Source organism: Columba livia, chromosome 5 (genome assembly GCF_036013475.1).
Source record: "Columba livia isolate bColLiv1 breed racing homer chromosome 5, bColLiv1.pat.W.v2, whole genome shotgun sequence".
NCBI lineage: Eukaryota > Metazoa > Chordata > Aves > Columbiformes > Columbidae > Columba > Columba livia.
In genome coordinates this window covers 29243632-29255683 of record NC_088606.1, presented here as the reverse complement: position 1 = coordinate 29255683, position 12052 = coordinate 29243632, and the positions used below count along the sequence as shown (strand labels likewise).

Below are 12052 nucleotides of genomic sequence, written 5' to 3'. Positions count from 1 at the left end.
TAGCTCAAGAGAAAACTTGTTTGAACCGTGGGTCTGAACTCTTGATTTATGTTATTATCTATTCATTAGCCAATATTTTCAGTACATTTGCTAACAATAGTCAGGAGCCACTTGCTCAGTGTTGATACTTTCTTCTTATGGCTTCGTGTTTTCAACCTCTCTGTGAATTCTGACGGCAGTCGAATTCAGGATGTAACTGTGTGTACGAAGCTGGAAAATAGTGAAAACTTGTTTTACAGGTTGGCACAAACTTAAGCTCATTCACTGAAGATATAGTAAGTATTTTTCTATAGATAGAGCCTAATTTACAAAGTTACAGTTACTGGGCAACAACCTATATTTTTTAATCCCTGAAATTAATATTAAACTGCTTTGTGGCCAAGAGGGAAAAAAAAAACCAAACCAACAAACCCAACCATGAACAGCATTGGAGAAGTGAATGCTAATGCAGCCAAAAAAATTCACTGAAAATATTATTTAAAACATTTGAAAGAACATGGAAATACAACTGTACTTTTCAGTCAAGTTTCAGTTGTAGTTGTAAAAATGGATAATAATAACCTTTTCCAAAGCTTGGAAAAGATTTTGCTGAGCTTTTTAGCTTTGTCTGTGTGTCTGTAATTAGATTAGCACACTAATCCAGTAACTAGTGTCCATTTGCTCACCTGGAAGTGTGGGGATATTTGAAGCCCTGAGCACTTGCACCCTAAGTGTTGCCAGGCAAGGCCTGTGTGTTTTGTACTTGCAAACACAGATGCTGGTTGTCACAACAGAGGGACTGAGGATGTAGGGGAAGGGAGGCTGCCTCTCGTTCATGGCAGCCCCCAAACCCTGCTCGTTGAAACTCCTACATTTTGTGCCCATCTCTGGCATTTCTGAGAGCTGCTCCTGCAGGGGACTTTATCTGTCAGTGCTTTATTAAAATGAATAACTGCTGATAGTACTCAGCCATAATAGTTTCTCAAGGGCTATTATCATACTGTCATACTAAAATTATTTAATATTAACTAGGGATTTTTTTTTTTTAAATTTGTTACATACATATAATTACATATTCAATAATTTGGCTTTACTTTCAGACTGAGGATGACAAATCTGAACTGATCAAAGTTACTGTATTATTAATTTTGATAGAATCAGCTTTACTGATTTTCTAGTTATTCTGCTGCTGTACAAAACCACAAGAGTATCATCAGACATGAGGTTTCATTATAATTGTCTGATAGAATTGTTTTGATAGCAAAATTGAAATGAATCAAAATTATGTTGTTTATTCTCATTTTATTGACATTGTGCATGTACTACCCTTTACCTTGAAAGTTAAAGCTGAAGATTTGAATTAAAATAATTTGTGTTGCTGTTTTTGTTTTGTTTTAAAGAGTGAAGTGTTGGATTTAAAATCTGCTATCAAGTCACTTTAAAAAATATGTCACAGATGTAGGAAAGCAATTCTAGGCTCCAGTGTGATATTTTTGCCAGTATTTTAATCACATTTCCTTGCTTGTTTATAACATGCTTTTTTACACAGTTTTTAAAGGGAATTGTTATAATGCAGTGTTGTTTGCTCACTAGCATATGCCTAAATATTCTTTAGTCTTGTGACTTATCCTTTCACAAAGAAAATTAAGACTAGATTGAAAAGAATTTACCCTGTATGCAGCACAGTTTAGAAATCTGAAACATTAGTTGTTAAATTTGGAGGATACCATGCTGTAAGAACCTCAGTTTTACAACCTGGTAACTTATATTTTCTTTTCTGCTTTCTCAACACAACTGTTCACAGCTTCTCTCCTTTCCCTCTTTGTCATTCTCCACCCATCTTCTTCTGTTCAATTTTGAGTCCAGAATAAGACCATAAAAAACTAGTGCACTCTCATCACAGTAATCAGCAATGCATCTCAGAAATATGTTGTCCACATGGAGTCTATCCCAGACTTTTGCGCTACTTGGCTATAAAGGGTAGATTAAAAGGTAAATTGTGTCCAAAAGAATTTTGTCAGTGATGGCACAGATTGGATTCTTTGCATTTCATCTAGGGGTGGGGGAGAGGAAGCAGAGACGGAGTCTGCTCATGGCAGTCTTATCACTCTAATTCCTATTGCTGTCTTCTAGGATGTCACTGTACAGTGTAAGTTTTCTGCTTCTGATTCATGTGATCTTGTTGTGCCATCCTTCTTTGTTGTGTGCTGTCTCTGCACTTACTGAGCAGTCCTGCCAAACAGGACAGCTGCTGCTTCAGTTGCTGTAGCGTTGCCATAAATTAAAAAAAAAAAAAAAAAGATCCCTGGATGTATTAATTACATTACCCTTTCTGGCTGAAATAATCTATTCTGCATTTAATAAAACGTAGATGAAAAGTAGAGCTGATCTATGGAAAGACCATGCCTGTAGCTAAATATCTACTTTATTTTTCTATTACAGGATATTTGTGAAGATATATCTGATCATGTTGAACAAATTCATGCTCTACTAGAGACTGAGTTTTCCCTGAAGCTTCTGTCTTACTCTGTCAATGTGATAGTCGATATCCACACAGTACAACTACTCTGGCACCAGCTACGTGTTTCTGTTCTGGTTCTGAGAGAGCGTATTCTCCAGGGACTGCAAGACGCCAATGGAAACTACACCAGGCAGGCTGATATTCTGCAAGCATTTTCTGAAGAGACTAAGGAGGTATAGTAACTAAATTAAATTTTGAGAATTTCATCTGTATTTGAAGCATTTCATCCTGGTTGCACATATAAAATTGCTAGGATGACCATTTTAAGGACAGCTTACTTCTAGGTATTTTGCTATTTTTGTGGTTTAAGTGTCTTCAGCTGATAATCAAATTAAAGGAAGTACTTTAAGGTCAAAGTACTTTCAGAAATGTCATGACAGTGGCTAGCAGGGTTTGCTCCTGACTGAAATATTTTTCTTAAAGGACTAGAAACACTTGTAGAGGTGCATCTGGTCCAAAGTCCTTGGTCTGGTCACTCATGAATTTGAGGTTCGTAGCCAATTCAAAACTCATTTTTTATGTGCAGTGAATACTTTCATGAGAAGCTTAGACATTTCCCTTCTTGTATACATGAACCTGAGGCTTACATAAAGTTTTCAGAACCTTTACAGTCTAGGTCAACTTTGCTTTAAAGCGGAGAGTATGGACTTTAATTTGTTTGAGTGGCAATTCTGCAAGAGGCCTCTAAACAGTCACACATTTTGTCTGAGAACCAATCATGCATGAATCATATATTTTTTTTTACCAAACAGGGTGTCAAATTCACACACCTGTAAGTGGCTTGTAAATCTGGATTCATTTAACTAAAATGCCTTTTCCTTTGAAGCCATGATTACTAAATTACCTTAGTTAGAAGGACACTACTAGCCTAATTTTTAAAACTAAAAGATGCACCTTTTTATACCATAGTTAATGGTTCATAGAAGATATCTTAGTGTGTATATTCTCATTTGATACAAGTCCTAAGATTAAGATAAAATGCTTTTGTTAGGATTAGATACGTGTACAGAAAGAAACCTCTAGATCAATGCAGTGAGATTCTGTGACCTGTGTTACAGAGGAAGTCAGAAGTCCCCCAAACATGTCCTGAATTTTAGATCACACAAGTTTAAAGAGTATGTGCATATTTTCCTGCTTCTTATTGGGTTTTATATTTATCTTTGGCACAACAGAGTGGGTGGTCCTGAAATCAGTGTTCAGATATGCTCAGGCCCACCTTCCACACCCCCTCTTCCTGATGTGTACATACCTGGTGCTTACAGATTTGATTTCTGCTTTGCTGTTGCTGGGAAACCTTCTCTGGCAAGTCTGAAGGAAATCCACACTTGCATGAATATCCAGAGTGGGGATATGTCATTATTTTATGACATAAGCACGGTGATTTCAAGTCATAAGGAAGGGGCAGATTCAGATAGGAAGAAACAGGAAATGTCCCATCTGGATCTGATTACAACTGCTATAAAAAACATTCCTCTGATACAGGGGAGGACTGACTGGGGATGGATAGATTATTTTTCAGTGAGGAAAAAGCATGTTGCCAGATAGGTTTATATGGTAATAAAAAAGACAAAATATCCTGGCATTATTCTTTTTTTCCAGCCCAACTAAAACATAAACAAGTTTTTATAAAATTAATGGCTAGCAATAGCAGAGACACAATATTAATATCAAGTTTCTGCTCTAATGCTTGAACAGATTCCCAGAAGTTGCTCTGCAGCTTTTAAGTTTTAGGTATTTATTCAAGCTTTTCATTTGGTATAATGGTAGTGGCTTTCTTTGACAAAAACAAATAAATAAATAAAGTGTAATGTAGAGACAATTTTATCTACTCCTGTCTACCTTTTTTTTCCTTTTTTTTTTAAAAAAAATTAATTTAATTTTCTTTTTTCTTTTTTTTTTTTTTCTTTTTAATGGCATTTCCCTCATATCCTTTCCCAGGCTGGACTATGTTGTGGGACTACTAAGTGCCTTGTGATTATCTATTAGGGATTTTCAAGCATATGTGAAGAAACTGAGCCAACCTAGAAACTTTTGCCCATACAAATAAGCCTTCCCTGGAGAACCATTCTCCTAATTTCCAGTACTCCTTAGGGATCATGAGCCAGGAATAACAGCTTATGTTTTCCTCCTAGGACTGAGAAGTCATCTGGTTTGAAAGGAATAGAAGGGAACTTTCACACACAGCCAAGATTTCTGTTTTGGAATTCACTACCACTCAGAAGTGAAATGAAGTTCAAAAAAATAAGCATGAAAATTAAACAAAGATAGGAGGAATTTTAACTTCTAAATGAGGAAGTCCCTACGCTGCTCATTGGTAGAAGCTGGGAATGTGGGTAGAAATGTTGTGTGTGGAAAGGCTATGTATGTATACCCATGCAGAATCACAGAATGTTAGGGATTGGAAGGGACCTCGAAAGATCATCTAGTCCAATCCCCCTGTCGGAGCAGGAACACTTAGATGAGGCTACACAGGAATGTGTCCAGGCAGTTTTTGAATGTCTCCAGAGAAGGAGACTCCACAACCTCCCTGGGCAGCCTGTTCCAGTGCTCTGTCACCCTCACTGAGAAGAAGTTTCTTCTCAAATTTAAGTGGAACCTCTTATGTTCCAGTTTGAACCCATTACTCCTTGTCTTACCATTTGTTGTCACCGAGAAGAGCCTGGCTCCATCCTCGTGACACTCACCCTTTATATATTTATAAACATTAATGAGGTCACCCCTCAGTCTCCTCTTCTCCAAACTAAAGAGACCCAGCTCCCTCAGTGTTTCATATCTTACAGCTCAGCTAGCAGAAAATGTTTAGATACTGGGCTCAAGGGAAATTTGATCTGAACCAATGCAGCGAATGTTATGCTTTTCTGTAGTCCTTGAACCGATCATTTCACAAAATGTTTGGCTCGCTCCTGAAGTCAGCTGTCTTCTGTGTAATGGTGAAGAGCAGCTTTGGCTGCCAATGTTAGCTGAGGACCTCTGTGGAAGAAGTGACCTGCCAAGGTTTCTTTCATATTCAGTGAGACAATCTCGTCTTGTTAATATTCCCTACTCTCTCAGTTCATAGATTGCACAGTCAATCACAGTGTGTCCTGGTTTTGGCTAGGACAGAGACAATTCTTCTTTCAGTAAATATTCCTTTCACTTCAGTTTCTTTCAAGTAAATGCACTTTCTGAAGTTGACTACATTTTTTCAGTCGGTGTCTGCTTCCAGAATTGATAACACTTCATGTTTACAGTTGTTACTGAGGTAACAGTAGGAATGGTATGCAGAAAGGCCCATGTTTATACTTACCCCTATAGAAACGGAGGTCACTGATAGATCTCTTATGTTCTACAAGTGAAAGAGCATAAAAGTGTTGCACCTGTGGGGAGGAGCAGACAGAACAGGTGACCCAAAATTGACCAAAAAAGTAATCCATCCCATATATGTCATAGTCAGTTTAAAGGTGGGCAATAAGAGGAGTCACACTCTCTTTTTTCATAGCTGACATCCTTGAAGGACTCTGCCTGATCTCCTGACTCAAATCCCAACCCATGCATTTCAGACTCCAGTTCTCTTCTGCTGCTGACTCCAGTCTGGGTCTTCCTGGTTCCTGCCCTGTAGAGTTGGTGATGCTTGCCATTGCAAAGTGCAATTCTTTGATCATCACCAGGGCAGCTCAACAGTAGTTTTGTATATTTTTTTCATTGTTGCTATTATTATACTATTTTTCATTGTTATTATTTTAGTAGAGCTATTTTTTATTTTCCAACCCATAAGTCTCTCTCCCTTCTCTGCTTTCTCTTCTGGGAAGAGAGTGTTTGTCGTTGGTTTGATTATCAGCCCAGCCTTAAACAGTGACACAGCTAACAGCCCTGCCTGGGCTATATTTACACTGTTGCTGTAAATACAAACAAATGTGCAGAAGCTAGCCTCAACATAATAAACACGGATAATACAGGTAGACTAGCTACTAAATCCTACATGCCTACATCACAGGCTGTAGGGGCTGGCTTAGGAAGCCAGCTCATTGACTGGGCAGGCAGTGACTGTGCTTGGGGCTATTCCAACAGTGCTGTACTGAACAAGATGCCAGCAGGAAAGGGCACAAAAAGTTTCATGGCTTGAAGGAAACAGAAGGACCAGTGAGGCAAGCTGCTTGCCATGATGGAGATGCCAAATTAAGAAAATACTTTTTAAAATAAAAATCTTTGGAGAGTTAAGATTTTGAAGGACCAATTCTTCAGAAATTGCCCAGAGACAGATGAGAAGAAAAATGAGTTCCATGCAGCCTGATGTCTGTAAAGCTGAACCTAACCTGTGAGTTTTATTTCACAATTGATAAAGCCAGGAAATAGGGAAAGGTTCAGTATCAGGCTATGTTAAAATACAGTGAATATTGATGTTCTCAAACAGTTGGTTAAGTCACAAAAGAAATATCTTACAAATTAACTTTGGTCATCTGAAGGAGTAAAAAAAAAAATGCAGAATTTTACTGTTATAAATACAAGTATTAGAAACAGCCTACAGAGCTTTACAGGAAGCATTACCATGTAAAAAGGGACAAATTTTTTGAACTAAGGTATTCTTATTGGTAGCCATGCAAGTAACTGAATGTAATATTCTTCTGAAATGAAAAGAATAATAAAAACCTGGTAATAGTGGCATTAAATAATGCTCTTCAGAAGCACATATATAAGGTGCTGCTTGGAAAATGACCAAGCAAGATTGTTTAATGCATGTGATTGTAAATTTCACTAATGTTAATAAACACATTTTTAAGATATGAAGGAATAGAGCTCATTACTCAGGAGAAATGAAGGCCTTAGGGGCCTTGGAAAGGGTTTTGATTTACATATGGTTTTACAGTGTGTAATCTTTTCCTGAGATGAGAGGGAAAATGCAGCTGTAATACTGATCATTGCTTAGTCATTATTTTCTGCATTAAATGCAGCTCCAAAATATAAATTTGACAGATTTATAGAAACTTCCTCTTTTAATTCTGAACTGTTGACAATGTACAATTTGTGGCATAAGTTCTACATCTGGATAGAATATGCTAAATAAAATCTATTTTCAATGTCCAAGATTATGGTTGATAATTAACTTTCTAATCAATCTTTTCTATAAATGACATTTTTAGCTGGAGGATGTTTTTACTTTGTCTAACACAGGTGGAATGGACAGAGTACAGTGTTCAAACTTTATATAATGCTTACATAATGTTCTGTAAACATATGTTAGTAGAAGATAACAAACAATAGCCTTCTATATTGAGACTATTGTTGTCCACACCAAAATCCAAGCGGTTTATTATAAGATGAAGAGATTGTGGGGTTATTGCACCTTCTTCAGGCATGATGTCTAAGGTCCGTAAACTATGGGTTCAGGCAGTGTAGTGAGACAAGCTGTTCTAGACAATAATTCACACCTATTGTAGCTACTCGAGAGTTTCCTTTAAAAACTCTACTATGAACACCAAACCTGGGAAAAAGCAACCAGTATACCAATTTAAACACCTAAAGCTAGAATCCTAAAACATGAGTTTCTGCCCTTGATGATGTTTTTTAAACAGTTTCTTTAAGCACTTAGGCTAATGTTGGCTTTTTTATTTTAAATTCTACTTTTTCATTTTCTTTTGTCGAGCTGACGTGTTCTGCCAATTTCTCTTGTACTAGATAGTTTCATGGAGTCCCTGAAGATATACACAAGTGCCAATAAAAAGAGAAATTGTTTCAGTTCAGGTTTCAAATTATGCGCTGGGATCTGGAAACAGATGAGACCTGCCTACATGTTAGAACATTAAATCATCTAGTAAAATAAGCTTATAAACTGTTGACTATACATAATTTTTCTGTGATTGTTGTGTATCAGGCTGGTTTAGGATCTTAATGTGGATGGATTTTTACAGTGTCCTTCAAATATCTCACCAAAATATTTACAAACATTGATTTGACTTCGATCTTAAAATCTTTTTGCCACTTGAGATGGTCCCCTCTGGCTATGTCTGTGTTTCTGAGGTTGAAGGACTTCAATTGAGAAGATACTGACAAGGGGACATGGCAGGCCAGATGTTTAGGATTCACAGCTGTAGTTTCTTTTCCTTGAGCTGTTCTCCATTTGTACTCCAAATATTGAGCAGATAAATCCTCAGTGGATAATGCTACCAGGAAAAAAAAAATAAAATGCAGTTAGCAACTTCTGTCTCCTAAATACAGGAAGAAATGTCTGTCATTGCTAGATGATGCTTGGAAAAATAACATTCTGGTGATCAACAGAAAGATCATAGAGCAGCATGGATTTCTGAGAACAAAAGATTAACAATGTGGCTGATATACTCAGCAGTCCCCAACATCCCCTCCCTCCTGTTCGAGGTAGTTAGTATGGGAAATACTATGAGCCTGTTGTATGGAATTTCTGAGTATGCCCTGCACTGAAAGCAGAATTTAAGGAGAATACCAGCAGAAAAGTGGAGGTGCTATTTTTAGGTTAGAGCACCAGACTGAAACTAAGCATTTTTGGTTTACTGCCCTTTTTAATTCCCAAATACTTTAGAATGGTTTGCTCATCTAGAGAGTACTGCAAAAACAGTCGAGTCAATCATGAATGCTTTTCTAGGTGTGAGACAGTGAAACATAGAAGCTTGTTACTTCATGTGTGCTGCATGTGAAAACTAATATTTTAAAAATGTACCATTTCTTTGTCTGTTTCAGGACCGTCTCGACTCTTTAACTGAAGTTGATGATTCTGGACAGCTAACCATCAAATGTTCCCAAAATTACTTGTCACTGGATTGTGGTATTACTGCATTTGAACTATCTGACTACAGTCCCAGTGAGGATTTGCTTGGTGCTCTGGATGATATGACCTCCAGCCAAGGGAAATTAAAATCATTTGAATCCTGGAACTACAGTGAGATGGATAAGGACTTTCCAGGGCTTATCAAAAGTGTGGGTTTACTTGCAGTAGCAACAGATTCCATTGCTTCCCAGTGTAATGAAGCATTAAATGAGAAAGAAACCCACATACCTATTTCAGCAGAAGATGGAGAAGAAAGGAAAGACAGGAAAGCACCACATGAGCTCTCACTAGTATCTCCTTCCACAAACACCTCTCTCTCTAAAGGTTCCTGCTCTGAAGATGGTGTTTTACCTTCTGACAGCAAACCAGTTTCCACAGTAGAGAAATCAGAATGCAATCTTCCACAGCACACTGGTGAAAAAATCAAATACTCTCACTGTGAAAACTCAACTCCTAAGAGACCCATAAGAGACTGCTTTAACTATAATGAAGACTCCCCTACACAGCCTACATTGCCAAAAAGAGGTCTATTTCTGAAAGATGATGTGTTTAAAGATTATATGGAAACCAATGATTTGAAAAGGCAAATCTCTCAGATAGTTAAAAATGAAATGAGTAGAAGTACACCTTCTTTGTTAGATCCACCAGACAGGTCCAAACTTTGCCTAGCTTTACAGTCACCCTACACTAACAGTCCATCTGCAGTTAGTCAGTCATATGATTGCTTAAATAAAATAGGTGATAGAAATCATGAGTACACAATAAATAATCGCTTTAAGGACAGTCCCATAAGTCTAGGGAAGTCTACGTTCTACACCTGTAAAGAAAAATCAAAGCAGAAGAAGTCTCATGATACTCCAGAGAAAATGAAAGCTGGCAGAACACCTGGAGGTGTGTGTAAAACAGCTCCACCAATACAAGCCAAAAAAAGAGGACGTTCTTCTCTACAGAATGGAATTACTTCTCATAACTCTCAGTTTCTGGAGGAGACAGAAACAGATTCTTCTGTATCATCAGATTCTTGTAACCAGAAAGATCCAAACGGGCAATCACAAGGTAAAACTGAGCCTTTTAGTTCACCAACACGTAGCCAAAGGAGCGCTTCCTCAGTCGGTTCTGAGTTTACCAACTCATCACCTCTTCTACTGCGAAGAAAGAACAATAGAAGCCTCTCCTCAACACCAAACTACACTCAGAAAAACAGTAAAGATGGTGAGGTCTGGTATGGATCTGATGAATATTTAGCACTTCCTTCACATCTCAAACAGACTGAAGTATTAGCTTTAAAACTAGAAAATTTGACAAAGTTGCTGCCCCAAAAACCCAGAAGAGAAACCATTCAAAACATTGATGATTGGGAGCTGTCAGAAATGAATTCAGATTCAGAAATGTATCCAACATACCAAACAAAAAAGTACAAAAAAAGGGGTAGAATTTCACCAAGCTCTTCAAGTGATATAGTATCCTCCTTGGGTGACAGTATTGAATCTGGGCCTCTCAGTGATATTCTCTCTGATGAAGATCTTTGTGTGCCTGTATCTTGCATTAAAAAATATATTGAAGAAAAGTCAGAAAGGACTGCTGTCACTCAGCCCCATGAGAATGAGACTTCTGCCTCAAATAAATCAGCTTTAATTCACCAACTAATGCAAGATATACAACATCAAGAGAATTATGAAACCATATGGGAAAAAATTGAGGTAAGGCAATAATCTTATGTTCTTCTGCTGTGTTCTTGATAAGCCTACATATGGGGATGGAGCTATGAGCAGGGGTGGAGTTGCTTTCTTGTTTTCTTTTAACAGTGAAAATAGTCTCAGAGACTGTTGGAAGTAGAGAACAGCAAATATCATTGTAATTATAATAGACTGCAGTGAACTTTAACCTTGCACAAATTGTCTACATCATGTTACTTACACCAATGCTTTTAAACTTGGCAAAACATTATTTTATTAATAGAGCTTCTCTTTGCTATTATCAGTTACATGATAAGTTATTTTTGGATGAGGTGAAAGATAAACACTGGAAAATCAAGGGTCTATATTGTACTTGAATGAAGTTATACTTAATATCACCTGCCTGTTTTCTTTATATTTTTAGTCCAAGAACATAGGAATCATTTTCTTGATTCTTGTTATATCAGGTATAATAACCACATCTTTTCTTCAGTCAGTTCTCTTCTTTTTCATTGATTAATTTCTCTCCAGTGTCGGTAGAACTAAGCATAACATTTTTTTCTTTTGTCTTCTTTTTAAAAAAAAAAAAAAAAAATCTTTCATAGATAATGGCAATTTAAGAGTGCAATATACTATTACATTAAACTTCAGACAGGGTTTCAGATGAGATAGGGTTTCATTCTTGGCTTCTGGCATCACTTTTTTAGATGTAACTCTTCTTTATAGAGTTGAGTAGTTAACACTATGAGAGATTTTTTTCAAGAAAAAAGATAACCTTTGGAAAGGGAGAAGAATTTGAAAGAATAATCAAATAAGGACCTAGCCATCTCAATAACATAATCATTACCTTAAATTCATAGTAATATTTATTTTTTCAGTTTTCTGATGTGTTTTTCTTCCTGGCCATTGCAGAGAACATTTCATGTCGATCCTCAATATAGTTTAGTAAAATGGCTGTCAGAAAAGAAAGCTCCATCTCTACTAGATTTCAAAACATTTAAAATTAATGAAATTTGCATTAAAGGGTGCTCTTGCCATCTAAATGCTAAATCTGGTATCTGCATTATCTTCCATGTCATCAAGATCTGTAACAGCTAAGAA

At 37.0% G+C, this 12052-nt stretch overlaps 1 protein-coding gene across 9 annotated transcripts in view; it reads left to right on the top strand.

The window, feature by feature from the left end:
- Window positions 1–12052, top strand: part of AKAP6 (A-kinase anchoring protein 6) — a 284148-nt gene that overhangs the window by 88157 nt on the left and 183939 nt on the right. For all 9 annotated transcript variants that reach the window (XM_065064088.1, XM_065064084.1, XM_065064086.1 and 6 more), the window contains 2 exons: window positions 2422–2673; window positions 9188–10975. In XM_065064088.1, the coding sequence (XP_064920160.1) occupies window positions 2422–2673; window positions 9188–10975 (2040 nt within the window). The remainder of the gene's footprint in view (window positions 1–2421; window positions 2674–9187; window positions 10976–12052) is intronic.